General features: G+C 40.2%; 1 protein-coding gene across 2 annotated transcripts in view; it reads left to right on the top strand.

Moving 5' to 3' along the window:
• LOC115470991 (band 4.1-like protein 4B) overlaps positions 1–25,430 on the top strand; it is a 245,430-nt gene that overhangs the window by 197,003 nt on the left and 22,997 nt on the right. The window contains exons 11-13 of one of the 2 annotated variants that reach the window (XM_030204656.1): positions 2,458–2,627; positions 9,746–9,855; positions 20,047–20,077. In XM_030204656.1, coding sequence (XP_030060516.1) covers positions 2,458–2,627; positions 9,746–9,855; positions 20,047–20,077 — 311 coding nt within the window. Of the gene's footprint in view, positions 1–2,457; positions 2,628–9,745; positions 9,856–10,658; positions 10,721–20,046; positions 20,078–25,430 lie in introns of those variants that run through there. The other variant, XM_030204665.1, reaches the window with a different exon arrangement.

The raw sequence follows: 25,430 nt of genomic DNA, 5'->3' as shown, positions 1-25,430 counted from the left end.
TTATTGAAATGAAAGATAGACGTCCATCTTGTTTTGAAAATACGGGTTTCCCCGCCCCTGGATCGGGACATTTTGCGAGGACGTCCTCATCAAAACTTGGACGTCCCTTTCGAAAATGCCCCTCTATGTGTGTACACTGAAGCAAAAGGATTGGTGCATGCTTTTTGGCTGCATTAAGAAAAGAAGTTAAATGATAACATTGGTGGAGGAAATGGTGTCACCTACCCAGGTAGCAGTGTAACACAAGAGCTCTGCTCTAAAAGTCTGCAATATCGGCAATAATCCACTCCCTGGCAATTAAAAGCACTCCCACCATGCAAGGTACAGTGACAGAACAATCAGGGCATCTGTAGCATTGAAGAGATGACCCATTCACCTGAGTCTCTTTTTGCTGCTGCAGCTAGTTATAAGGGGGGCACAATGAATTATCTTCCTTTATACACCCTTATGTTCCTTTTAGAACATATGATCTACTCAACAAGGCTTGCTTTTAGTTCCATCATTTTTTAGTGTGAAAATGCTTGCAGTGCAATCATGGATATTGTCAGTATGTGGTCCAACACTGGAATTCAGGTCATCTTTCCCTACATAGTGAGGTATCATATATTTGACCTTTCATAAACAAATTGAAAACATAACTTGTTTAGGATTGCATATTTATGATATTTACAGTGGGGGAAATAAGTATTTGATCCCTTGCTGATTTTGTAAGTTTGCCCACTGACAAAGACATGAGCAGCCCATAATTGAAGGGTAGGTTATTGGTAACAGTGAGAGATAGCACATCACAAATTAAATCCGGAAAATCACATTGTGGAAAGTATATGAATTTATTTGCATTCTGCAGAGGGAAATAAGTATTTGATCCCCCACCAACCAGTAAGAGATCTGGCCCCTACAGACCAGGTAGATGCTCCAAATCAACTCGTTACCTGCATGACAGACAGCTGTCGGCAATGGTCACCTGTATGAAAGACACCTGTCCACAGACTCAGTGAATCAGTCAGACTCTAACCTCTACAAAATGGCCAAGAGCAAGGAGCTGTCTAAGGATGTCAGGGACAAGATCATACACCTGCACAAGGCTGGAATGGGCTACAAAACCATCAGTAAGACGCTGGGCGAGAAGGAGACAACTGTTGGTGCCATAGTAAGAAAATGGAAGAAGTACAAAATGACTGTCAATCGACAAAGATCTGGGGCTCCACGCAAAATCTCACCTCGTGGGGTATCCTTGATCATGAGGAAGGTTAGAAATCAGCCTACAACTACAAGGGGGGAACTTGTCAATGATCTCAAGGCAGCTGGGACCACTGTCACCACGAAAACCATTGGTAACACATTACGACATAACGGATTGCAATCCTGCAGTGCCCGCAAGGTCCCCCTGCTCCGGAAGGCACATGTGACGGCCCGTCTGAAGTTTGCCAGTGAACACCTGGATGATGCCGAGAGTGATTGGGAGAAGGTGCTGTGGTCAGATGAGACAAAAATTGAGCTCTTTGGCATGAACTCAACTCGCCGTGTTTGGAGGAAGAGAAATGCTGCCTATGACCCAAAGAACACCGTCCCCACTGTCAAGCATGGAGGTGGAAATGTTATGTTTTGGGGGTGTTTCTCTGCTAAGGGCACAGGACTACTTCACCGCATCAATGGGAGAATGGATGGGGCCATGTACCGTACAATTCTGAGTGACAACCTCCTTCCCTCCGCCAGGGCCTTAAAAATGGGTCGTGGCTGGGTCTTCCAGCGCGACAATGACCCAAAACATACAGCCAAGGCAACAAAGGAGTGGCTCAGGAAGAAGCACATTAGGGTCATGGAGTGGCCTAGCCAGTCACCAGACCTTAATCCCATTGAAAACTTATGGAGGGAGCTGAAGCTGCGAGTTGCCAAGCGACAGCCCAGAACTCTTAATGATTTAGAGATGATCTGCAAAGAGGAGTGGACCAAAATTCCTCCTGACATGTGTGCAAACCTCATCATCAACTACAGAAGACGTCTGACCGCTGTGCTTGCCAACAAGGGTTTTGCCACCAAGTATTAGGTCTTGTTTGCCAGAGGGATTAAATACTTATTTCCCTCTGCAGAATGCAAATAAATTCATATACTTTCCACAATGTGATTTTCCGGATTTAATTTGTGATGTGCTATCTCTCACTGTTACCAATAACCTACCCTTCAATTATGGGCTGCTCATGTCTTTGTCAGTGGGCAAACTTACAAAATCAGCAAGGGATCAAATACTTATTTCCCCCACTGTAATTATTTTTAATGGAAAAGTTAAATTGTTTTATTCGGGAGTATTGCTTGTATGTCTGTTTTATTATGAATTTATTTACTATAAACCAGTTAGATGTGGCATGACAATAAATACAATTAAATGCAATTTTCATTTTGCCATCCTTGATGGTGTCTCTTAAGCAACACTTGCATGACTCTTTTTTTCTGTTTTAGGGTAGAGAACAGGAGCATACGTTCATTTTCCGGTTAGATAATTCTAAAGCTTGTAAGCATCTGTGGAAGTGTGCAGTGGAACACCATGCTTTCTTCAGACTGCGAACGCCAGCAAACACTAAAGCCAGCCGGCCTGATTTTATAAGGCTAGGATCTCGCTTCAGGTTCAGGTATATGTGATAAGAGCATTTACTTTTTAACTTTCCAGCTTTGCAAGTATGGCATAAACCTTGTTTTGCTGTGAGTGAGAATGAGTATATGATTCAAACCACTCAAATGTTCTACATCTTCAGACAAAATACTGGCGTGGCACTTTGGCATTCTTGGGCTAAGCAGATGGTAAGCAAGAAAGAAATGGAAAGGAACTGTTGTATATGAAACTTGTACAATGCTTACCTGTGCAGCATTTATTATGTAATAGTGAGGTGTGTGACTTCTCAAAATTTACCTTTAGCCCTGCAAACCATTCAGACTGCTCAAAATCCCCCATACTACCAGCATGTTCTGAGGCTCCCCTAAAAGCAGAATTTCATCTTGCAAACATGCATATTTTCAACACTTGGGTTCTTACCTTTATCCCCACTCACCCCTTCCTCTTTCCAAATGTGCATCATCAAGGGCTCCAAGGTAAATATGAAGAGCAGGTGTGACAGCCAGCACATCCTATCTAATGCCTCTTCCCAGTAGAAATCCCTTTGTTACCCCCACATTAATTGCTCTGCACTCACTTGAGAATGAAATAGGTGACTCCAACCCAACATCATGTCTCCAATCCCCCATTGTTCCAGATTTGTAAACATATATAGCTCCTGATCAATTTCTGAAATACCTTTTCAGCATCTATAGTAAATGATACTCTCTGTTCCTGCCTCATTTTGATGGTTAGAAAGGTAATGGAGGCTCTGCTCAAGGAAAGAATAGTGAATTTTCTGGAATCCAATGAGTTACAAGATCCAAACCAACATGGTTTTACCAAAATAAAATTGTGCCAAACGAATCTGATGGATTTCTTTGACTGGGTGACCAGAGAATTGGATCAACAAGGCCATTGACACATTTCTTAATAGGAGGTTCATGAAAAACCCAACCAGCTAAGGTTGTGACCCAAAGTGGTGAACTGGATTGGAAATTACATAAGTACATAATAACCACTGCCATACTCGGAAAAGACCAAGGGTCCATCAAGCCCAGCATCCTGTCTCCGACAGTGGCCAATCCAGACTTCAAGAACCCGGCCCCCCCCCCCCCCCCCAAAAAAAAAACAAAACAAAAACTTAATTCTTAATAATGTTCAATGGACTTTTCCCTCAGGAATCTGTCCAAACCCCCTTTAAATTCCGTAAGGCCAGCTGCTGTCACTACATTTTCCGGCAACGAGTTCCAGAGTCTAACTACATGCTGAGTAAAGAAAAACTTTCTCCTATTAGTTTTAAATCTATAATATTCTAGCTTCATCTTGTGTCCCCTGGTTTTGTTGTTGTTTGAAAGTGTAAACAAACGCTTCACATCTGTCCGCTCTATTCCGCTCATTATCTTGTAGACTTCTATCATATCACCCCTCAGCCGCCTTTTCTCCAAGCTGAAGAGCCTGTTTCCTCATAGGGAAGTCATTCCATTCCCTTTATCATTTTCGTCTCCCTTCTCTGCACCTTCTCTAATTCCTTTATATCTTTTTTGAGATGCGGCAACCAGAATTGGACACAATATTCTAGGTGCGGTCGCACCATGGAGCGATACAACGGCATTATAACGTCTTCGTGTTTGTTTTCCATCCCTTTCCTAATAATACTCAACATTCTGTGCGCTTTCTTAGCCGCTGCAGCACACTGAGCAGAAGGTTTTAACGTCTTATCAACGATGACTCCCAGATCCCTTTCTAGGTCTGTGACTCCTAACGCAGAACCTTGCATGACATAGCTGTAATTCGGGTTCCTTTTACCCACATGCATCACTTTGCACTTGTCAACATTGAACTTCATCTGCCACTTGCACGGCCAATCTCCCAGTCTCGCGAGGTCCTCCTGTAATCTTTCACACTCCTCCTGCGACTTGACGACCCTGAATAGTTTTGTGTCATCTGCGAATTTAATTACCTCACTAGTTACTCCCATCTCTAGGTCATTTATAAATATGTTAAAAAGCAGCAGTCCCAGCAGAGACCCCTGCAGGACCCCACTAACTACCCTTCTCCACTGAGAATACTGATCATTCAGTCCTACTCTCTGCTTCAAATTGGTTGACTGACAGATGGCAGAGAGTAGTGGTAAATGAAATTTACTCGGAGGATGGAAAGGTATTCTATTCAACATATTTGTGAATGATATTGCTGAAGAGTTAGAAGGATACGTTTGCTTTTTTTTGAGTGACTCCAAGATTTGCAACAGAGTGGACACCTCAGAAGAAGTAGACAACATGAGAAGGGATGTAAAAAAAATTAGAAGAATGGTCTGGCAGTTAAAATTTACTGTGAAGAAGTGCAAAGTGATGCACTTGGAGTGTAGAAATCCTAAAGAGCAGTATGCGCTAGGAGGTGAGAGTTTACACAGATTGGGAGAGGAAGCTTGGGGTGATAGTGTCTGAGAATTTCAAGGCAACAAAACAATGTGACAAGGTGGTGGCTGAGCCAGAACAATGCTAGGCTGCATAGAGAGAGGCATAACCAGCAGCAGAAGAGGTGGTGATGCCCCTGTACAAGTCATTAGTGAGACTCCACTTGGAATATTGTGTTCAGTTTTGGAAGTCATATCTTTCCAAGGACTACTACTACTACTACTTAATACTTCTATAGCGCTACAAGACATACGCAGCGCTGTACACCATACACGTAAAGACAGTCCCTGCTCAAAGAGCTTACAATCTAAATAGGACAGACAAACAGAACAATTAAGAGATAAGGGAATTGAAGAGGTGGGGATAAAAGGTACAGGCAAGTGAGCAGTGATTAGGCGTCAAAGACAGAGTTAAAGAGGTGGGCTTTTAGCCTGGATTTGAAAATGGGCAAGGATGGGGCTAGACGTACATGTCGGGAAGTCTATTCCAGGTGTGAGGTGCAGCAAGGTAATAGGAACGGAGTCTGGAATTAGCAATAGTAGAGACGGGGACAGACGAGATTTATCTACAGAACGGAGTGCCCAAGGGGGGCGTAGGGAGAGACAAGAGTGGAGAGGTACTGGGGAGTGGAAGAGCGAATGCATTTATAGGTCAGTAAGAGAAGTTTGAATTGAATGCGGAAATGGATAGGGAGCCAGTGAAGTGACTTGAGGAGAGGGCTAGTGTGAGCAAAGCAACTCTGGCGAAAAATGAGTCACGCAGCAGAGTTTTGGACCGATTGAAGAGGAGAGAGGTAGCTAAGTGGGAGGCCGGTGAGAAACAGATTGCAGTAATCTAGGCGAGAGGTGATAAGAGTGTGGATAAGGGTTCTGGTGGCGTGCTCAGAGAGGAAGGGATGGATTTTGCTGATGTTATAGAGAAAGAAATGACAGGTTTTGGCAATCTGCTGAATGTGAGCATAGAAGGAGAGAGAGGAGTCGAAGATGACCCCAAGGTTACGAGCTGATGAGACAGGGAGAATGAGTGTGCTATCTACAGAAATAGAGAAAGGGGAAAGAGGAGAGGTGGGTTTAGGGGGAAAGATGAGAAGTTCAGTTTTGGCCATGTTCAGTTTCAGATGACGTTGAGACATCCAGGCAGCGATATCAGATAGGCAGAGTGATAATTTGGTCTGGATGCTGGTTGTGATTTCAGGGGTAGAGAGGTAGATCTGGGAGTCATCAGAGTAGAGATGGTATTGAAAGCCATGGGATGATATCAGAGAGCCAAGGGAAGAAGTGTAGATGGAGAACAGGAGAGGACCAAGAACAGAGCCTTGAGGTACACCAATTGGCAGTGGGATAGAAGTGGAAGAGGATCCACCAGAGTGTACACTAAAGGTGCGAAGTGAGAGATAGGAAGAGAACCAGGAAAGAACAGAGCCCTGGAATCCAAGTGAAGATAACATATCAAGGAGTAGGCTTTGATCAACAGTGTCAAAATCGGCAGATAGATCGAGAAGGATGAGGATAGAATAGAGACCTTTAGATTTGGCCAGTAACAGGTTGTTGGAAACTTTTGTAAGTGCAGTTTCAGTTGAATGAAGAGGGCGAAAGCCAGATTGAAATGGGTCAAGAACAGATTGAGATGAAAGAAAATCAAGACAGCGGCAGTATCTTGGGGAGGAGGAGATGGGTCGATAGTTGGAAGGACATGTAGGGTCAAGTGAAGGCTTCTTAAGGAGTGGTGGACATAAGACATGAGACAGTTCATAGGAAGGTGACAAAAATGGTGCAGGGTTTTCCCCAAAAAATGTATGAGAAGAGACTTGAAAACCTGAATGTGTATACACTAGTGGAAAAGAGAGAAGAGAGAGAGGGAAGATTTGATGCAGACATTTAAATACTTGAAAGATATTAATATACAAAAAATATTTTCCAGAGATGTGGAGGCAGTAGAACTAGAGAACATGAATTGAGGTTGCAGGGTGGGAAACTTAGGAGCAATGTCAGGAAATACTTTTTCACAGAGAGGGTAATGGATGCCTGGAATGCCCTTCCAGTAGAGGTTGTGGAGACAGAAATGGTGAGGGAATTCAAACATGCTTGGGGTAAATATAGGGGATGCTTAAATGGAAAGAGGATGGAAGTATAACATGGCCATCATGGTGTTATGTTGGGAACTAAGGCCAGTGTTTGTGTCCCACAAATGGCACAAGACAGGTGAAGATCAAGTCTGTGTATTGTTCATCATTTTATTATCATATGCTATGAGTGAGGGTGCTGTGCATCTTAAGGGGGAGGAAAATATCTTAATGTTGAAATTAGCAAGTTAAATGTTGTTAGCAATACTTTTGGTTTTATCATATGTTCTGAGACTGCATCATACTTAACTGCCTATAGGTGGTTGGCATGATGGCAAATTGCAAACTAGTGTTTAATCTTGAACGAATATGATCTGTGCTGAGTGGCAGGTGTGGCTCTGGCTGACTTGTTGAACAGACTGGATAGATTGTGCAGATAGTCATCTGCTGCCATTTACAGTATTACTGTGATAGCTATCATGTGATGAATGTTCCTTTCCCACTCCACCCTCTAACAAATCCTGTCTTGTTGCTAGCCACCAAGTTAGGCACTACTGCCCCTAACTACTACTATTACTACTACTTAACATTTCTAAAGCGCTACTAGGGTTACGCAGCGCTGTACAGTTTAACATAGAAGGACGGTCCCTGTTCAAGGAGCTTACAATCTAAAGGACAAATGTACAGACAGACAAATAGGGGCAGTAAAATTGGGGTAGTCTAGATTTCCTAAATAGGTATAAAGGTTAGGTGCCAAAAGCAACATTGAAGCGGTGGGTTTTGAGTAAAGATTTGAAGATGGGTAAGGAGGGGGCTTGGCGTACGGGCTCAGGAAGTTTATTCCAGGCATAGGGTGAGGCAAGGCAGAAAGGGCGGAGTCTGGAGTTGGCAGTGGTGGAGAAGGGTACTGAGAGGAGGGATTTGTCCTGTGAGCGGAGGTTTCGGGTGGGAATGTAAGGGGAGATGAGGGTAGAGAGGTAATGCGGGGCTGCAGACTTGAGTGCATTTGTAGGTAAGAAGGAGAAGCTTGAACAGTATGCGGTATCTGATCGGAAGCCAGTGAAGTGACCTGAGGAGAGGGGTGATATGAGCATATCGGTCCAGGCGGACTATAAGACGTGCAGCAGAGTTCTGAATGGCTTGAAGGGGGGATAGATGGTTAAGTGGGAGGCCAGTGAGGAGCAGGTTGCAGTAGTCGAGGCGAGAGGTAATGAGAGAGTGGATGAGAGTTCGGGTGGTGTGCTCAGAGAGGAAAGGGCGAATTTTGCTGATATTAAAGAGAAAGAAGCGACAGGTCTTGGCTATCTGCTGGATAACCTAGAAGCCAAAACTAAGCCAGAATCTTAACATCTATATTGATGAGCGAAATCAGATAAGAACCTACCTGTTGCGAGGCCTTCTCTTTTCTTGTGGAGTAAAAGAATTAAAACCTGCCACATAATTTGCTGAGGATCACCCATTCTGAAAAGCATCTTGGTACATGATATGAAGTGAGCGTACCACTGAAAATCCCAGCATCTGGTTGAATTCCAATCCTAAGCCATCCAAGCTCACTGCTTTCCCTAGCTTCAAGCATCATATTCCTACAAAAATTTCCACCTCTGTTAGCACAAATGAAAACACCTCTGAGTCTCTTGTAAAAACAATCACACCAGTCCTCCCCAAAATCAGTCCACCCTATCACATTCTTATACTCCCTACCATTTAGCTCTTTGCAATACTAAAAATTTTGGCATATGTCCTCCATATGCTGGTGTAATTTACCCTGCTGGTTAGCATATGTACACTGCCTTGCTCCTTTCACCAGACGGGCTAATAGCTTGCCTAGCATATGCCTATATATAATTGATACTGATAGTAGATTAGGGATTTCATCATGCACTGTGCCAGTAGTATTGTTAGAACTTCCTGTGCCTTTTTCTAATTCCTCCATACAATCAGATGTCATGTCCAATAGGTGTTTGTGTTTACTCTCTTGTATTAGCTGTGTCAGTCTTAAGACCTCTGTATCCCTTTTTTTCCAGTGTCATACGACATAGGCAATTATATGACCCCTCATGACTGCCTTGCCAACCACCCAAAGTAGGTCCCTAATTCATCTCCAGATATTCTGCCCATTTTGTGTTCAAAAACTGCTTAATGGGACATTGTGAATTAAGCCAGGGCTCATTTACCAGCTGAAAGCACTGCCAGATCGTGGTTAGGGAAGAGGGGAAAGGTAATATGGTAGGCCTAGCAGCAGTTGGCCCTTACCAATGAGTGCCCCTGGACTTTTTGCCACACTTGCTCAATTGTAGGACTTAAGCATACTTCTAAATATATTGATGATAAATGAAAGCAGTGAAATAATTGCAGGTATCTTTATTTTAAAAAAAGTTGTCAAAGTATCAAAAAATAGATTTCAAAGTGCTTTAAATTGGGGTAATGTATGCAAGTCACGCAAGTGTGGTCTAAATATTAGCAAAATTAGAATATATGAAGGTGGGAGAGTGGATGTGGTTCTACTGAATATGTTCTGAACTCCCAGAGTTATCTGAACAAGCCTACCTGCAAAACTATCCTCACGGCCTCTCTTGAGTGAGAGGGGTGGAGGGCAGGAAAGTCTGAATTGAATATATTTGGAAACTAAAAGTGCTGTTGATAGTTTATATGTACTACTTTGTATTATTTTTATAGCGGACGTACAGAATACCAAGCAACTCATGCAGGCCGGTTACGTAGGACCAGCACATTTGAAAGGCGGCCGAGCAAGCGGTATCCATCTCGAAGGCATTCAGGGTTCAAAGGTCAGTGTTTTAATTTTGTTTTCAATGATCTATCAGTTTATTAAAGTAATTATCGTACCCCAAAAATAAAAATTTTCTTATTGTAAGTTTAGAAACCTGTATTATGTTGAGGACAAAATCCATACTGGAGAGTAATAAAAGTTCATACTTGTACAAAATCTTATAAATTGATCAGTTGATAACTTCTTGAATACCTTTCGTAAAAAAGGCAATATAGAGAAGTCTATAATTCTCAGGTGAACAAGAATCCAATGAGTGATCTTTACACAACTTCCTTAGAACAGCCACTTTCAGCACATCTTTCTGAAAAAGATTTATTCACCAGTATCAAAATAGGGCCAGCTACTATTTCAGTCATTGATTTTAGGACAGAAGAATGGCATGGGTCTAATGAGCAAAAAAGTTCTCACACTAGAAAAAACTTCCTCTACTTATTGAGGAGAAACATCAAAAGCTTTCCATTGCTTTTCTTCAAGTGGACAAGTGAACTCAGTCAAGATACTGTTTTAAAGATTCGACAATTTTGCTAACTTTTCTATGAAATATATTTGCAAAATCCTAACCAGAAATATCAATCCATATTTGTTTATCTTGAATGGAAGTATATTTCTAAACCATAGAGAATAGCTGTTTAGATTTGCAGATGATTGTTCAGTAGATTTACTGAAATATTGCTGCTTAACTAATAATGTAGCAGAATGATATTTGCTGAGCATGGAAATTATAGGTTTCAAGAGTAACTCTTAAAGAATATTTACACCATTCTGTCTTGCTTCTCATTTTTTTTTTTTTGTAACTTTAAGGACCAAGGAAAATGGGGGAGTGAAGGCAACCTTGCCTTGTTCATATTACAAGGATGATCTGTTGAGGTCTGTCCACAGAGTTTAATTTGAGCTTTAAGATCCATTGTGTATGTTCTTCATGTTAGAAAGTTATTTCTAAACCCTAGCTGTATTAAAGAATTCTCAGTCAAAAGACTTTCTGTCCTGCAGCACAAGCATCTGTATCAGATTTTCTTGCAAATAACTTAATCCCATGTAGATGTGTTTAAATAAGGGTTAAACAAGCAGTGGGTGATACCTTTTAGTTGGATTAATTAAATACATCAGTGACTAGCTTTCAAGCGTTCTTAGGTTTCATTGAATGTCAGTAACTTGATTTTTGTGTTTCGGTAGAGGTAAGAGGTTCTCAAGCCTATTGGCCAGGACATGTTCATATTTTTGCTTCATTATCGATGAAATACATCAATATGACAATCACTGCTCTTGGCCTTATTCTTAAAGTATTGTGGTAATCATATCTAATGTTCTACTAAACAAATGCCACTGTCATGTTGATTTTATTAGGTTAGGCATCAGAATAACCTTAAGTATTTTGCAGAGGTTTTAGAGGTATATTTGAAATTGCTTTTGAAGTTAATAAATGCAGAAAATATGTGCAAAAATAACAAAATACCTCTTAAATGCTCATGTCATGGATCTGAGTAGATCAAAGGGGGTTTCTATACAAATTATCAGAAGCTTGGACCAATGTCACTTGTCTCTGAAACAGGAATTGGTAAATGAAAGTATCCTTAAGGAAGAAATTACATAAGATAAGGAAACAAATGTATAGAAGCCTGCATTTTAACAAACACATGTCCCACTCTCCTCCCCCAACCAAAAAAAACAAAACAAAAAACCCCCTTTTTTGTAATTATTATTTTGTTTTTTTTGGAACAGCTGAAGCAGACCCAAACTAAAGCGGAGTTCAGTGGCTGGACTCAAGGAGGTGGGAGAGGTTTGAGGAAAGAAGGAGGTGCTGGACTCACGGGGAGGGGGTGCTGCTGATGGATAAAGAGGGAGAGTTGTTGCGCTGGGGAGGAGTCTGAGGGAGCAAGAGGAAGAGTTGAACTCATGGGTGGGTGGAGTCTGAGGGAACAAGAGGAAAAGTTGGTTGGACTCATGGGGGGTCTAAAGAAACAAGAGAGAGAGTTGCTAGACTCATGGGGGGGCAGTGAGGGAAGAAGGAGAGATTCTGGACTCGAGGGGGTGGGCTTAGGGAAGAAGAGGGAGTAGTCATGGACTTGTTGGGGAGAAAGGAGATGTGCTGAACCCATGGGGGTGGGGAAAGGGAAGGAAGGGGACAGGTGCTGTCTTCAGGGTTTGGGGGCTAGGCGAGATGCTAGACTATGGGTGAAGGAACCAGGGAAAAAGGAGGAAGGTGGCAGACCACTGGGGGGGTGCTTGGCAGAGGGGGGAGATGATGGACCATAGGTGGAGGGGGGAGAGAGTAAGAAAAGGAGAGAGATGCAGGTACACAAACCCTGATGCCATGCTTCTTCCCGATTTGTGGAAGTTGCTGTTGGTGAGGATGGAGGGAGGGTGGAATTGTGGAAGGTGCTGTAGAGGGCGGGGTATGGGGGAGCAAAAACAAAAGTTGGTCCGGGGCACCACAACCTCTTGAGCCGGCCCTACTGCCCAGTATAGATGTTTTGATTACAGCATCACAAAGAGAACAATCATACTGGTGGAGAGCAGTGCAGGATAAGAAGATGGAGAGCCTTCTGAAGCAGGCCTTCATATCAGTTGTACTGGGTTCTCAGGTAGCTCTCTGCATTGGATGCAGCAGCTTCTGGAGGGCCTGTTTTGAGTCCAGTTTAGCATTCCTAGTGGACACGACGTATGACCTGGGCTTAATGGAAGATCCAGATCCTTTCTGAATTTTTGATAAGCAGCAGTTGCATAGATGAGGTTACTCTTTGGTAGCAGGGGCGACTCTCTTAAAGGTCTAGAGGGCTTCAGTATTGTTGGCTTACATTCAGGACTGTAAAGTTTCTGAGGGCTTGTTTGTGGAATGGAAGATACCTCTTGAAAGCTACTGTTCCCTCCATTCTGGCCTTTTGTGGCATGAAAAGTACAGGCTCCAGCTCTCTCGTTATAGGGTTTGGGTTCAAGGGCAGTCCTTGGAATCCCATCTCAAGAATTGCACTTTAAGGCGGCAGGTTCCCTCATGGAATCTGTCTGGTCCTTTTGGGATTCACAGAGGCTCTTTTTGAACTGGTCAAGCATCCTGAAAGGTATCACTTTGAAATTAGTATTCCTAGTGGTCACTGCAGGCCTTTTCATGTAGGGACCCTTTTATTTGTCCTTTTACTCACAAGTTTGTCATTTTGAACCCAATTCATACCTTATAACCCTAAGGAGGTATGACCTTTTTCACTTGGAACCAATTGATCTGCTTCCCTTTGTTCTCAAGAGAGAAGGGGAAGGGAAAGTATACAGTCCTTTCTCATTTGGATGTTTGGGGATGCTTGCTGCACTATCTACAGGTGGCCAGTGCTTTGTGGAAGACTGGCTTTTTTTTTTTCGGTGAGCATATCCATTATCAATTGGATCAAGGAGATGTTTGCCTTCATAGATTTGGGGAAGAAGTATCAGCTTCTGGAGTGCTTGGGGATGTGTTCCACTAGTACCTGAGCTGAGGACTTTAAATCAGGTGTTGATGTTGTTTAAAAATACTATCGTGGAAGCCCAGACCAAATAAATTCCATGTATTAACTAAGGTGGAAAGAAGAGCAAACAGCCAGCATAGTTAAAAGTTGAAGTGAAAGAAGCTATTACAGCCAAAAGAGCATCCTTCAAAAAATGGAAAAAGGATCTAAATGAAAAAAATGAGAAGCAACATAAGCAGTGTCAATCTAGATGCAAAGTATTGTTAAAGAAGGTTAAAAGAGAATATAAAGAAAAACTTGCCGTTGAGACAAAAACTCATAGTAATAACTTTTTCAGGTACATCAGAAGCAGAAAGCCTGTGAGGAAATTCGTGGGACCTTTAAATCATGAAGGATCAAAAGGGGCAGTCAGGGAGGACAAGGCCATAGTGGAGAGATTGAATGAATTCTTTGTATTGGTCTTTATGGAAGAAGATGTAAGAGATTCACCTGTAGTGGAAATGATTTTCAAGGGTGACGATGCAGAGGAACTGAAAGAAATCTTGGTGAAACTGGAAGACATACTGAACCAAATTGACAGTTGTAGATAAATCATCTGGACCGGTGGCATACACCCCAGGGTACTGAAAGAACTCAAACACGAAATTGCTGATCTTTTGTTAGTGATCTGTAGTCTGTCATTAAAATTGTCTGTAGTACCTGAAGATTGGAGAAGAGGTCAATATAACGCCAATTTTTAAAAAGGGTGATTCGGGAAATTACAGACTGGAAAGCCTGACTTCAATGCCGGGGGAAAATGGAAACTATTATAAAGAATTAAATTTCAGAACACATAGGCAAACATGGTTTAATGGGACAAGAGTCAGCATGGGTTCAGCCAGGGGAAGTCTTGCCTCACCAATTTGCTTCATTTCTTTGAAGGCATAAATAAACGTGGATAAAGGTGAGCCGGTTGACGTAGATATCTAGATTTTCAGGAATCTTTTAACAAAGTTCCTCATGAGAGTCTCTTGAGAAAGTTAAAAAAAAAAGTTATGGGATAAGAGGTAATATTCTGTGGATTAGGAGTTGGGACAGAAAACAGAGGGTAGGGTTAAATGGCAATTTTCTGAGTGGATGAAGGTGACTAGTGGAGTGCCGCAGGGATCTGTACTGGGACTGGAGCTATTTAACATATTTATAAATGATATGGAAAATGTAATGATGTGTGAGGATATTAAATTTGCAGAGGACACAAAACTATTCAAAGTTGTCAAAACACATACAGATTTTGAAAAATTGCAGGAAAACCTTAGGAAACTGGAAGACTGGGCATCCAAATGGCAGGTGACATTTAGTGTGGACAAATGCAAAGTGATACACATTGGGAAGAATAATCCAAATCATGATGCTAGGGTCCACCTTAGAAGTCAGCACTCAAAAAAAAAATGATCTAGATGTCAATGTATGCAGTATGTTGAAATCTTCTACCCAGTGTGCGGTGGCGGCCAAAAAAGCAAACAGGATCCTAGGAATTATTAGGAAAAGGCTGCAAAATAAGACAAGGAATATTATAATGCCTCTCTATCGCTCCATGGTGCGACCTCACCGTGAGTATTATGGCGACCAGAATTGAATGCATCCCAGAAAAGATATACCGGAATTAGAAAAGGTTCAAAGATGGGCGACCAAAATGATAAAGGGGATGAAACTCCTTCCGCATGAGGAAAGGCTAAAGAGGTTAAGGCTCTTCAGCCTGGAAATGAGGGGGGATATAATTGAGGTCTGTAATATTCTGAGTGGTGTAGAACGGGTAAAAGAAAATCGATTTTTCACTCTAGTACAAAGACCAGGGGACACTCAATGAAATTACTTGGAAATGCATTTAAAACAAAAAGGAGGAAATTTTCACACAAAGAATAGTTAAGCTCTGGATCTCGCTGCCAGATGTAGTGTATCTGGGTTTAAAAAAGGTTTGGACAAGGTCATGGAGGAAAAGTTCATAGTCTGTTATTGAGATGGACATGTGAATCCACTGCTTGCCCCGGGATTGGTAGCATGGAATATTGCTACTAATTGGTTTTCTGCTAGGTACTTGTGGCCTGGATTGGCCACTGCTAGAAGCAGGATACTGGGCTAGATGGACCACTGGTCTGACCCAGTATGGCTTTTCTTATGTTCTTATGAGGAAGAGGTATTTGCACCTTATTTCGTGATATCTGGGGATGGTGTGGCATACTTCTATTTGTATGTTTCTGTGAATTGTTATCTTTAGCCAGTGCCCATCCATGACACTATCATGACTTAAAAGACACTACTAATAACTAATCATATATAAGGTCATTCAGGGACTCAGCCAGTCAGTTCCATCTCCTACAGCCAGGCCCATCCTTATCCTGTTACCATCAAGGGAGGGACTGCACGTCCTTTATATCTTTCAGGAAATCTAGACTGCCCTAATTTGATGACCCCTACTTGACTGACTGTACATTTGTCCTTTAGATTGTAAGCTCTTTGAGCAGGGACTGTCCTTCTATGTTAAATTGTACAGCGCTGCGTAACCCTAGTAGCGCTTTAGAAATGCTTAGTAGTAGTAGTAGGTCATTTGTTTTAAGTTCTGTGATCATGTTTTACATCTGAGTTCACTTAGTTTTTACCACAAATTGAAGTGTGTTTTAAATCAAGAGCACTGTGCTTGTTTTTGTTAGGCCTACATATTTGTATTAAAAATCATAGAAATTCATGCTGGATTCATGGGTACTTTTTGACTCTTTACTGCTGTTTGCTCGTTATCTGTATTGCTCTGTAAATCATACTCCTGATGGTCCATCTTTATCAGTAAATAATTAGATAAAGAGGATTTTTAAACTTTGGAGATAGTGATTATATGTTTATGCTCTAGACATGGAGCCATCATCTCCATGCCTGTTTGTGCATATTTTGTGTCAGCTGTCTTTACCTCACAAGTCCAATTCCCATTCTGGAAAGTCCTGGCTGCCTCACATGGTGTTCTATTTGGTGCTGATATTCTGTTTCTAGAAGAAAGGGAGGAATATTTGGTTCTTGCTAACCTTTTTCATTTCCTGTTTAAACTTGTTCTGCATATTCATTTGTTTAACTGGAATTTCCTTAAATCTGTGATATCATCACCTGAAAGTGTCTGTGTTCTCTCTGTGCACCAATCTAATGGTGGGGGGAGGGAGGGGCATGACCCATGCATCAGGGGAAGAAAATTATCAGATAAGCCCAAAGTTCTCCTTATTGATTCCACTCTCCTCATTTTATAGAACTCTATCATCTCTTCTCAGCTATCTCTTTTCCAAGCTGAAGACCCTTAACCTTTTAGCCTTTCTTCATAGAGAAATTGTTCAATCCCCTTTATCATTTTAATTGCTCTTTTTACCTTTTCTAATTCCATAATATCTTTTTTTTTCAAGGTGAGATAGCATCATTGATAGTCTCTGTTCTACTGTCTGCACCTTTCCTATTAATTCCTATCACTCTGTTTACTTATCTGCCACCATGAACTGAGCAGAGGGTTTCAACATATTTTCCATGACGTCTAGATCCTTTTCATAGGTGGTGGCTTCTAATGTGGAACCTTTATAGATCTATAATTTGGTTGCTCTTCCCTATGTGAATCAATTTGTACTTATCCACATTAAATTTCATCTGCCATTCGGTTGCCCAGTCTTGCAAGGTCCTCTTGCAATTTCTTTCACAATCTATTCGATATAAACTTTTAATTGTTCTATATTATCACTTCATTTTCTATTTCCAGGTCATTTAAAAATATTGAAAAGCCAGTGTTCCACTACAGTTCTCTGGCACACTCCATTATTTACCTTCCTCCTTTTGGAAATTGTCCATTTAGCCATATTGTTTTCTATCTTTAAACCGGTTTCCAATCTGCAAAAGGACATTGTCTCCTATCCCATAACCTTTTAATTTCTTCAAGACTTTTAGGAGTCAAAATGTTTTCTGAAAATATAGATACACCTGTATTGACTGGCTCATTTTTTATCAACATGTTTGTTCCTGTCTTCAAAAACGAAATTGAAGCAGATTGGTGAGCCAAGTCTCCCCTTGACTAAATGCATATTTCCTAGGTCTGTCTATATGCTCAGTAATTTTTGTTCTTTGATTTATACCATCGTACTTGGCACTGATGCCGGGCTCACTTTTAATTTACATCTGTACTGTACTAGTTTCACTCACTCCTGGACTGCAGATTGTTATACAGTTTTTCAGTTATACTTTTTGTGTTATATAAATCTTGAATCTTAGACTGTTCCTTCTTAATGCAAAGCAGGGGCGTAGCCAGACACCCAATTTTGGGTGGGCCCATGATGGGTGGGCAGAAGAACTCCACCTTGTCCCACAAGTGATTTGGTCTCTCCCTCTCTCACCTGCATACCATATGGTTCTCAAACATACCCCCTCCGCTGCATACTTTTTAAATCGCAGATTTTCACAAAAATCTGGCTGTGAATACACACTGCTCATGTTGGCCCCACAGCCTTCCCTCTGATGCAACTTCCTGTTTCCGCATAGGAGGGAATACATCAGAGGAAAGGCTGTGGGGCTCGTGCGAGCACTATGTATCAGTTGCTGCTCACTGCAGGTGAAGGTCTGCTATTTAAAACATATGCAGGAGGGACAGTTGTTGGGAGTTTTTGGCTGCTGGGGCTTGGGGATCCCTGCCAGCCACATCGTAGGTGTGCTGCTACTGGGTGGGCCTGAGGCCAAAGTGAGTGGGCCCTGGCCCACCTGGGCCCACCCTTGGCTACGCCACTGATGCAAAGATAATTTCTGGCAGCTAGTATTGACTGTTGTGTGGGGCAAACTAGAGCTGGTGATGTACTGAAGATGCCTCTTGAATTTGTAGAGGTTTGTTCAGGATAGCTTCCAGTGAAGACATTCTAAATACCCCCAGTTGCTGAAAAGGAGGAAAAAGTATGTTCCTCAAAAGTAGTAGATGACTGTCCTCTGTGGTCAGGTGTGAGAGTCTAACATGAAGTACTATGAGTTAGCACTCTGGAGAGAACAAAACCTCCCTGGCATTCATCTGATGAATAGAGCAAAGAACAAAAGCACAAGGAACCTTCAGGATTAGGGGTGTCAACTCAAATTTTTATTGGAGGGACACAAAATGGTCCATGTTTTGCAAAGCTGCCTGCATCAGGGATCTAAATGTTAAAAATATAAATAAATATAAATCGGTGTGCATTGAATACAAAACATTAAGAATAAAGGTAATATACAAAATGGTATAAATCTTACAATAATATGAAATGAATTAGAATACATTTTAAAAAATTAAAAGAATGAACACACAAATAAAGTAAAATCAAATATTAATCCATAACAAAATAAATAATATGGACTAAAAAGAGGGAAAATATAAAGTACATATTTTTAAGTAACACAAAAGAAAAGCAAATGGGATCTGCATTTGAACACATACTTTGCAACAGTTCAGTGTCCAAAAAATGCAAAGAAACAGCTCAATCTTATCTGGAAAAAAAATTTTTTTTGAATGAAACAAAAACTACTGATCATGTAAAGTGATTGAAGTGAATATGTAAAAGAAGTACACTACATATTGCTAACAGGATCATAAATGCATTGTAGTGAAACAGTTCTTGCAGCAAAAATGTGAGCAAACTTAACGTTAACCAGAATGAAGTTATGCATGCTTAAGATGATGTAAGCATTGCATGCTAGAAAAAAAGTGAGCAAACTTAATTAAATGGTAACTAGAATGGAGTATTATATGCAAAATAAGACAAAATATCATTTAAAAGTGACTATATCGTGATTAGCTATGATGCTGAAATGGCAGAAAGATAAACACCACGCATAATAGAAAAACAGTGGACTGAAAAGGAATAATGATAATTCGCACTGAAATAACCAGCATAAAAAAAAAAACGTCTGACATGAAAATCTAAATGATTGTTTTATGAACATTGTGAGTACTTAAACAGGTGAAACAAAACAGGAATGATGAGTGAATGCCAACCTGAAGATGCTGAAAGATGCCAATAATTGCCACGAGTACTATAGAAAAAAAGACAAGTTTTTTTATGTTCATTCAAAATTGTTTTTGTTCTCCGATTAGATTGAGCAGTGTTTCTCTGCATTTTTTTGGACATTGTGAACTGTTGCAAGGTATGTGTTCAAATGCAGATCCCATTTGCTTTTCTTTTGTGTTACTTAAAAATATGTACTTTATATTTTCCCTCTTTTTAGTCCATATTATTTATTATGTTATGGATATTTGATTATACTTTATTTGTGGGTTCATCCTTAATTTTTTTTATTTATTTTAATTTATTTTATTATAAGATTCATACCATTTCTCTGTTCTTAATGTTTTGCATTCAATGCACACCGAGTTAACATTCCGTGTTTTGGATAAATTTGCCGAAACACGGACTGTCAGGTCTGTCCAATAAAAATTTGAGTTGACGTCCCTAATCCTGAAGGCTCCTTGTGCTTTTGTTCTTATCTCCTGTGCGAGTGTACTTTTGTTTCCCCCTCCTGTGTTTTCAGTCATCTGATGAATACCAGGACAGTTTGTTGCGAGGTAATGAGTTACCATTGATTTACTAAAAGTTTGTACACTTTACAGTAGAATGCTGTTGGAGTAAAACTTGGAATTGGCAACAGAATTCTGTTTTTATTGTTTTCTGTAATGCATCTTGATGAACTCTAAAGCTTGAAATTGCACCTAAAAATGGTTTCATTTTTATTTTTTTTCTCCTTTGTTAAAGCAAACAATCCTGTTAAGGCCACTCAGCTGTGGTAAGTACTAGCAGTATATAGATTTATTTTTCCCACTGTTGAAGAACATCTGAAATGCGCTTTAATTATGTGAGTTTGTGATAAATTTCCCCACTAGTGGAAGCGAAATGTATGTTATAGACTTTTTAAAACTTTTTTTTACATTTTTTTTCTTTTAAGAGCCCCCCCCCCCCCATTAGACAAGATTATTAAATATATTGACTTGTTTAGTAGCTATGTTGAATCAAGCTTTTAAAGGAATAATTAAGGGGCATGTCTACTAAAGTGCATTAATAAATGAGCTTAGCACATGCTAATGCGAGATTTCCCCCACACTAAGCCCATTTCTATCACACCCAGGAAATACAGGAATTTCCTATACTTCTCTTTCAGGGCATACATTAATCTTCACATTAGCATGTGTAACCTGAAAAAAAATGACAGAGGAGCATTTACCACTTCCTGTTTAGGATGCACCACGGGATGCCACATTATGGATATATTAACCAGTGTGTGGTATTCAGAATAGGCTAGCTGAATAGCACATCCACTTCCATTCTATGTCCCTGACAAGCCCCCTCCAGAAAAGTTATTCTAAAAATGAATACCATGTGCTTAGTGCCCACAAACAGCTTACTTATCTCAAAACATATTCCCATTTTGCGGTAAGGATTTTTGCATGTGCTAAGCTCATGTTAGGGCTTGGCACATTTTAGTAGACCTATCCCCTAAGTTTAGAGTCAAGTACGAAAATGAGAAACCTGTTGGTCATGGATTAAAAGGCTGATTAATTAAGGAAAACAACTGATAACTTAGAAAAAAAAGTTTGGAGAAAAGAAATCTGTACTGAAGTTAAGCAATTTTTCAGTTTCCTAGACCACAGCCTGCAAGTATGTTATGTGGTAGAAGTGTTCTTTGTAAACTTACGTTTCTTGGCAGGTTTTCCAGGTGTATGTATGCTTTTTAACAATTTGTTACAGCTGATGCCCTTCAAACAGTACTCCCTCTCTCTTTTCAAACCAATGAATTCTGGCAAATTGTATGCTACTCGTCTCTGAGAGAATTAGAATAATTTGGCCAGCCCAGAGGCTCTATACAGAGAAGAGTTTGATTGCATTGCTGGACTTGGCTTGCAAGTTCAGCTTATCCAACTAATGGAAAAGACTGTATTTATGGTTCTTGGAGGAGGAGTGTTCTGGTTATTTACAATGGTGGAACCTAGTGGACAGTCTATAACTGTAAGGTTTAGGGTGGAACCCTTGTGTGTGGCCCTTGATCCAGGGCTGCTGCTATAGTGACTGGGCTGAGTTATAAGGGGATATATAATGGGAGGAGATCCCCTTCTGACTGTGAATGAGGGATCACGGTTCCAGACCTTACAGAGGTGAAAACCAGTAAACCTAAGGGTAGACAAAGGTGTCTGAAAGCAATGCCTAGCCAGTCAGGTTTCAGGATTACCACAATAAATATGTATGAGAAAGATTGGTAGGCTCATTGCATGCAAATCTTTTTTGTGCATATTTATTGTGGAAATTCTGAAAACCCAATTGGCTAGCTGTGCCTCCAGGAGAGGGTTGAGAAACACTGTCCTAAAGGAGCAAAATCTGAAAATGGAACACTTGTCTACATCTAATTGTGTGGAAGGTTTAGTGTACAAATTAATATTTTTGTGAGAGCTTTATCAGTTATTCCTTCATTGCAGTATATAGGCAGAATAAAACATGTTTGCTAATTTTTCATGTGCAGTGATGCAGCTTTAAGGCACAATGGTTGTGAAGTACTGTACTAGTTGTTTAAGACCTGATCAAATGTGCAACAGAGAACCACCACCTCATGATGCTAAGATTCAGGCCAGGAGAGCTTTTGTTGTACAGGGCTCACATTTGTGGAATTTATTGTTACTGCAGTTGTGCCAAAGACAGTACCTTATTTTTCAGAGGAAGGTAAATAAAGGCTTAGCTTTTTGAACAGACAGAGATAGTAGTAGTAGAGTTGATGAGATGAGCTATTCTCTTTATGGTAGATTTTCTGAAGGGCTGGATGGTGAGTGAGTTGGGGGGTTCAGCTGAGGGTAGTGAGAAGCAGAAATGTTGGGGTTTTATGATGTGATATTTTTAATGTAATTGGACTTTCTGCTGAGATGTGGAAATGAAATACTTAAAGATAAAATTGTGTTCTCCCTAGAATGTGGGAATTAACAGGGAGCACTGCAAGGCATGGATAAGTGGGTCCTGCATTGTTCAGCATACACATTACATTCAGCACCACCTTCTTTTTCTCCTCAATTTGTATAAACATAAACTGGTATCTTCTGCCTTGTTGATAAAGGGAGTGTTGTACCTTCAATATACGGTGTAGAAATACTTAGGACACACTTCAACCCTTCAGGTGCCTAGCCATACACAGCTTTTGGTTGTATTTATTAATATTCTTATAAGCATATAGGGAACATAGAAATATTCACCCCTTTGGCTTAGAGCTTCCTTAAATTAGTGTAACTTTGTCTAGAAAATTGAATTATATTGAGCATTACTTCTTTAGGACATTTATTTGGATGTTGGAATGTGGAAATGGATTCAGGATCTGCTAGAAGCATGTTTACAAAAAAATCAGATGTGTGCATATAGAAGTAAAAAGGGGACACTGAGCTAACGTGATGGCAACAAAGTTCTTCAACTAGCACATTCTACTTTTGCTATTTAAGGCTTACCAGGGCCTGCCCTGCCACTTGGCAGAAAAGGCATCCACCTAAGGTATTTACTGAGATTTTTTTTTTTTTTTAATCTGTTACAATGCAGTCTACATGGTAACTTATTCCATCACAAAAGACCAATGATAGAAAAGGCTGCTTCTTTAGTATCGGAGTAATGCAACTTACTCAAAGAAAGTACAAGTTGTCAAGTAGCCATTGATCTTAAGGTGCAATTTGGTTCATAAATCTGTAGTACTTGAATGAAATGGGAAGGGGCCAGACCAGTCAGAGCTTTATGAATAAGCATCAAAAGCTTAAACATAATCCTATACTGTACAGTAAGCCAATGCAATGTTTTCATTGATGAGGTTCAACTAATCTTATATATGAAGGTCGTCTCCTTATATATTGTAACCAACTATCTAGAGCAATTAGGAGAACATAATAACTCAATTGACATATACATCAAAACACAATATTTGTGTATAGAGGAAAGGCCTCAAGAAACCCCCGGCTATATATTTCTATAGCTCACGGAGGCTGGGCTGTTTCATCATCGGCCAAAACCTCTGAACCATAGTTCTTACTTTTTTATATTTTTATATGTATTTTATTCACCAGAGCTGCACAAAAAAATTCAATAAACTCTTGGATTGCAATGCTACTTAGCTTCTTTTTGGTTGTGTCCTTTGTATAATGAATCTTTCTCAACACTGAGTACGACCACGGCCAACGGTGGCCAACGTTTCGTCACCTGCCTCAGGGTCCTGTGGTCCGGAGATCAACGCAGACCACAGGACCCTGAGGCAGGTGACAAAACGTTGGCCGTGGTCGTACTCAGCATTGAGAAAGATTCGTTATACAAAAGACACGACCCAAAAAGAAGCTAAGTAGCATTGCAATCCAAGAGTTTATTGAATTTTTTTGTGCAGCTCTGGTGAATAAAATACATATAAAAATATAAAAAAGTAAGAACTATGGTTCAGAGGTTTTGGCCGATGATGAAATAGCCCAGCCTCCGTGAGCTATAGAAATATATAGCCAGGAGTTTCTTGAGGCCTTTCCTCTATACACAAATATTGTGTTTTGATGTATATGTCAATTGAGTTGTTATGTTCATTGATGAGGTAACATGCTTATGATACTGCCGCATGTTGCACAGTCTGCAGTGCCTTACAATGTGACTGTAGGATAGCCAGATACAAGCTGTTAAAATAGCCCAATTTTAACAACACTAAACTCTGAACTACAATCTTGAAAATTATATTTGGGCTACTTTGATTTTATTTTACTTAACATGGCTTCTAATATACGGCTTCTAATATTTGGACATATTGTAATGTGTTATACAACAGGATGGAGCTCTACATCAGAGATTTCAGTTGGTTCAGAAGGCAGTAAACACTCCTTTTTTGACAGACCAACATTGCCTCCCAACCATGTATAGAGGCATATTTTAAAATATTGCTACTGATCCGTTGAGCCTCTGTACTAGCTGACATGCTTGTACCCTACACACTGACTTACCCCCCTGCACTTCTCTCAGAATAATCTGCTGATTGTCCCAGGTTCCATTTTTTTTTCTTTCTTCTTCATTTTGTTAATTATTCATATTATGATTGTATTGTTGCTTTGATGAAGGGCAGTTTTTAGGACAAACGTAAACATTGCAAACAAGGTTTGACGTGCTTCATGGCATTCAAATTTGAGAATTCCCAAAAAAATTATAATTTCTTTAAGATATCGCTTCCCAACCTGGTCTGTGCACGAAGTAGATATGCGTACACTGAATCTCCAGGACTAGGTTTGGAAACCACTAGCATAAGGTACTAGAACATAGCTGCTGTAAAAGGTGTTTGATTTTTTTTTTCTAGTTATCAAGGTGGAGACAGTTTCTTTTTTTAAATTCCTTGTTAAAGCAGTTTTTTTTGTAGGTACTACTACTACTACTTAACATTTCTAGAGCGCTACAAGGGTTACGCAGCGCTGTACAATTTAACAAAGAGAGACAGTCCCTGCTCAAAGAGCTTACAATCTAATAGGCCAACTTCCTGCAGAATGGGTGTAAACTCTGCCCCCTTTCCACTCCCCCTGTAGCTGTCTCAGTTATGAGTTAGGAGATGATCTGTTCTCTAGATTGAATTAGTGTGATATGCAGTACATCCTCTGGCAAAATGTATTGTTTGCCTCAGTTATGGATGACTGCATGTTTTTCTTTTGAGGCATTGTCTTGGGCACTGAAAAGAAATGATTTGGTCAAGGTGGATTTGATTTAAATCATGATTACATCACTAGTCAGGAAACCAAGTGAATTTAATTTAAAGTAAATCCATTTAAATCACTGTTCAGGAAGAAACTATTTAATCATCATTTTCTAGTAGAAGGGCATTCTTGTTTGGTATAACCTTAATATGTATTCGTCTATATCAGATGTAAGCTTCATTTTTATAAGGTAGGTGCGTTTTTCCCCTCCTGATTAATAGTGATTTTATAAAGTACCAAAGCAGATGCAATTAATCACAGTTACTGGGAAAATATTTTTGTCACATGCTTGCAGTTGACAGATAAACCATCAATATTATACAGATTTTAAAGCAGTATTAATAAATCTTGTTCTGGGTACATTTTCATCAACAAAAGACAACATTTTAACAATGCTTTTTTAAAATTAACTATTTAGGG

The sequence above is a fragment of the Microcaecilia unicolor genome, chromosome 1 (genome assembly GCF_901765095.1).
Source record: "Microcaecilia unicolor chromosome 1, aMicUni1.1, whole genome shotgun sequence".
Lineage (NCBI taxonomy): Eukaryota > Metazoa > Chordata > Amphibia > Gymnophiona > Siphonopidae > Microcaecilia > Microcaecilia unicolor.
The sequence above is the reverse complement of the archived record's forward strand: the minus strand, read 5'-3'. Positions and strand labels throughout refer to the sequence as shown.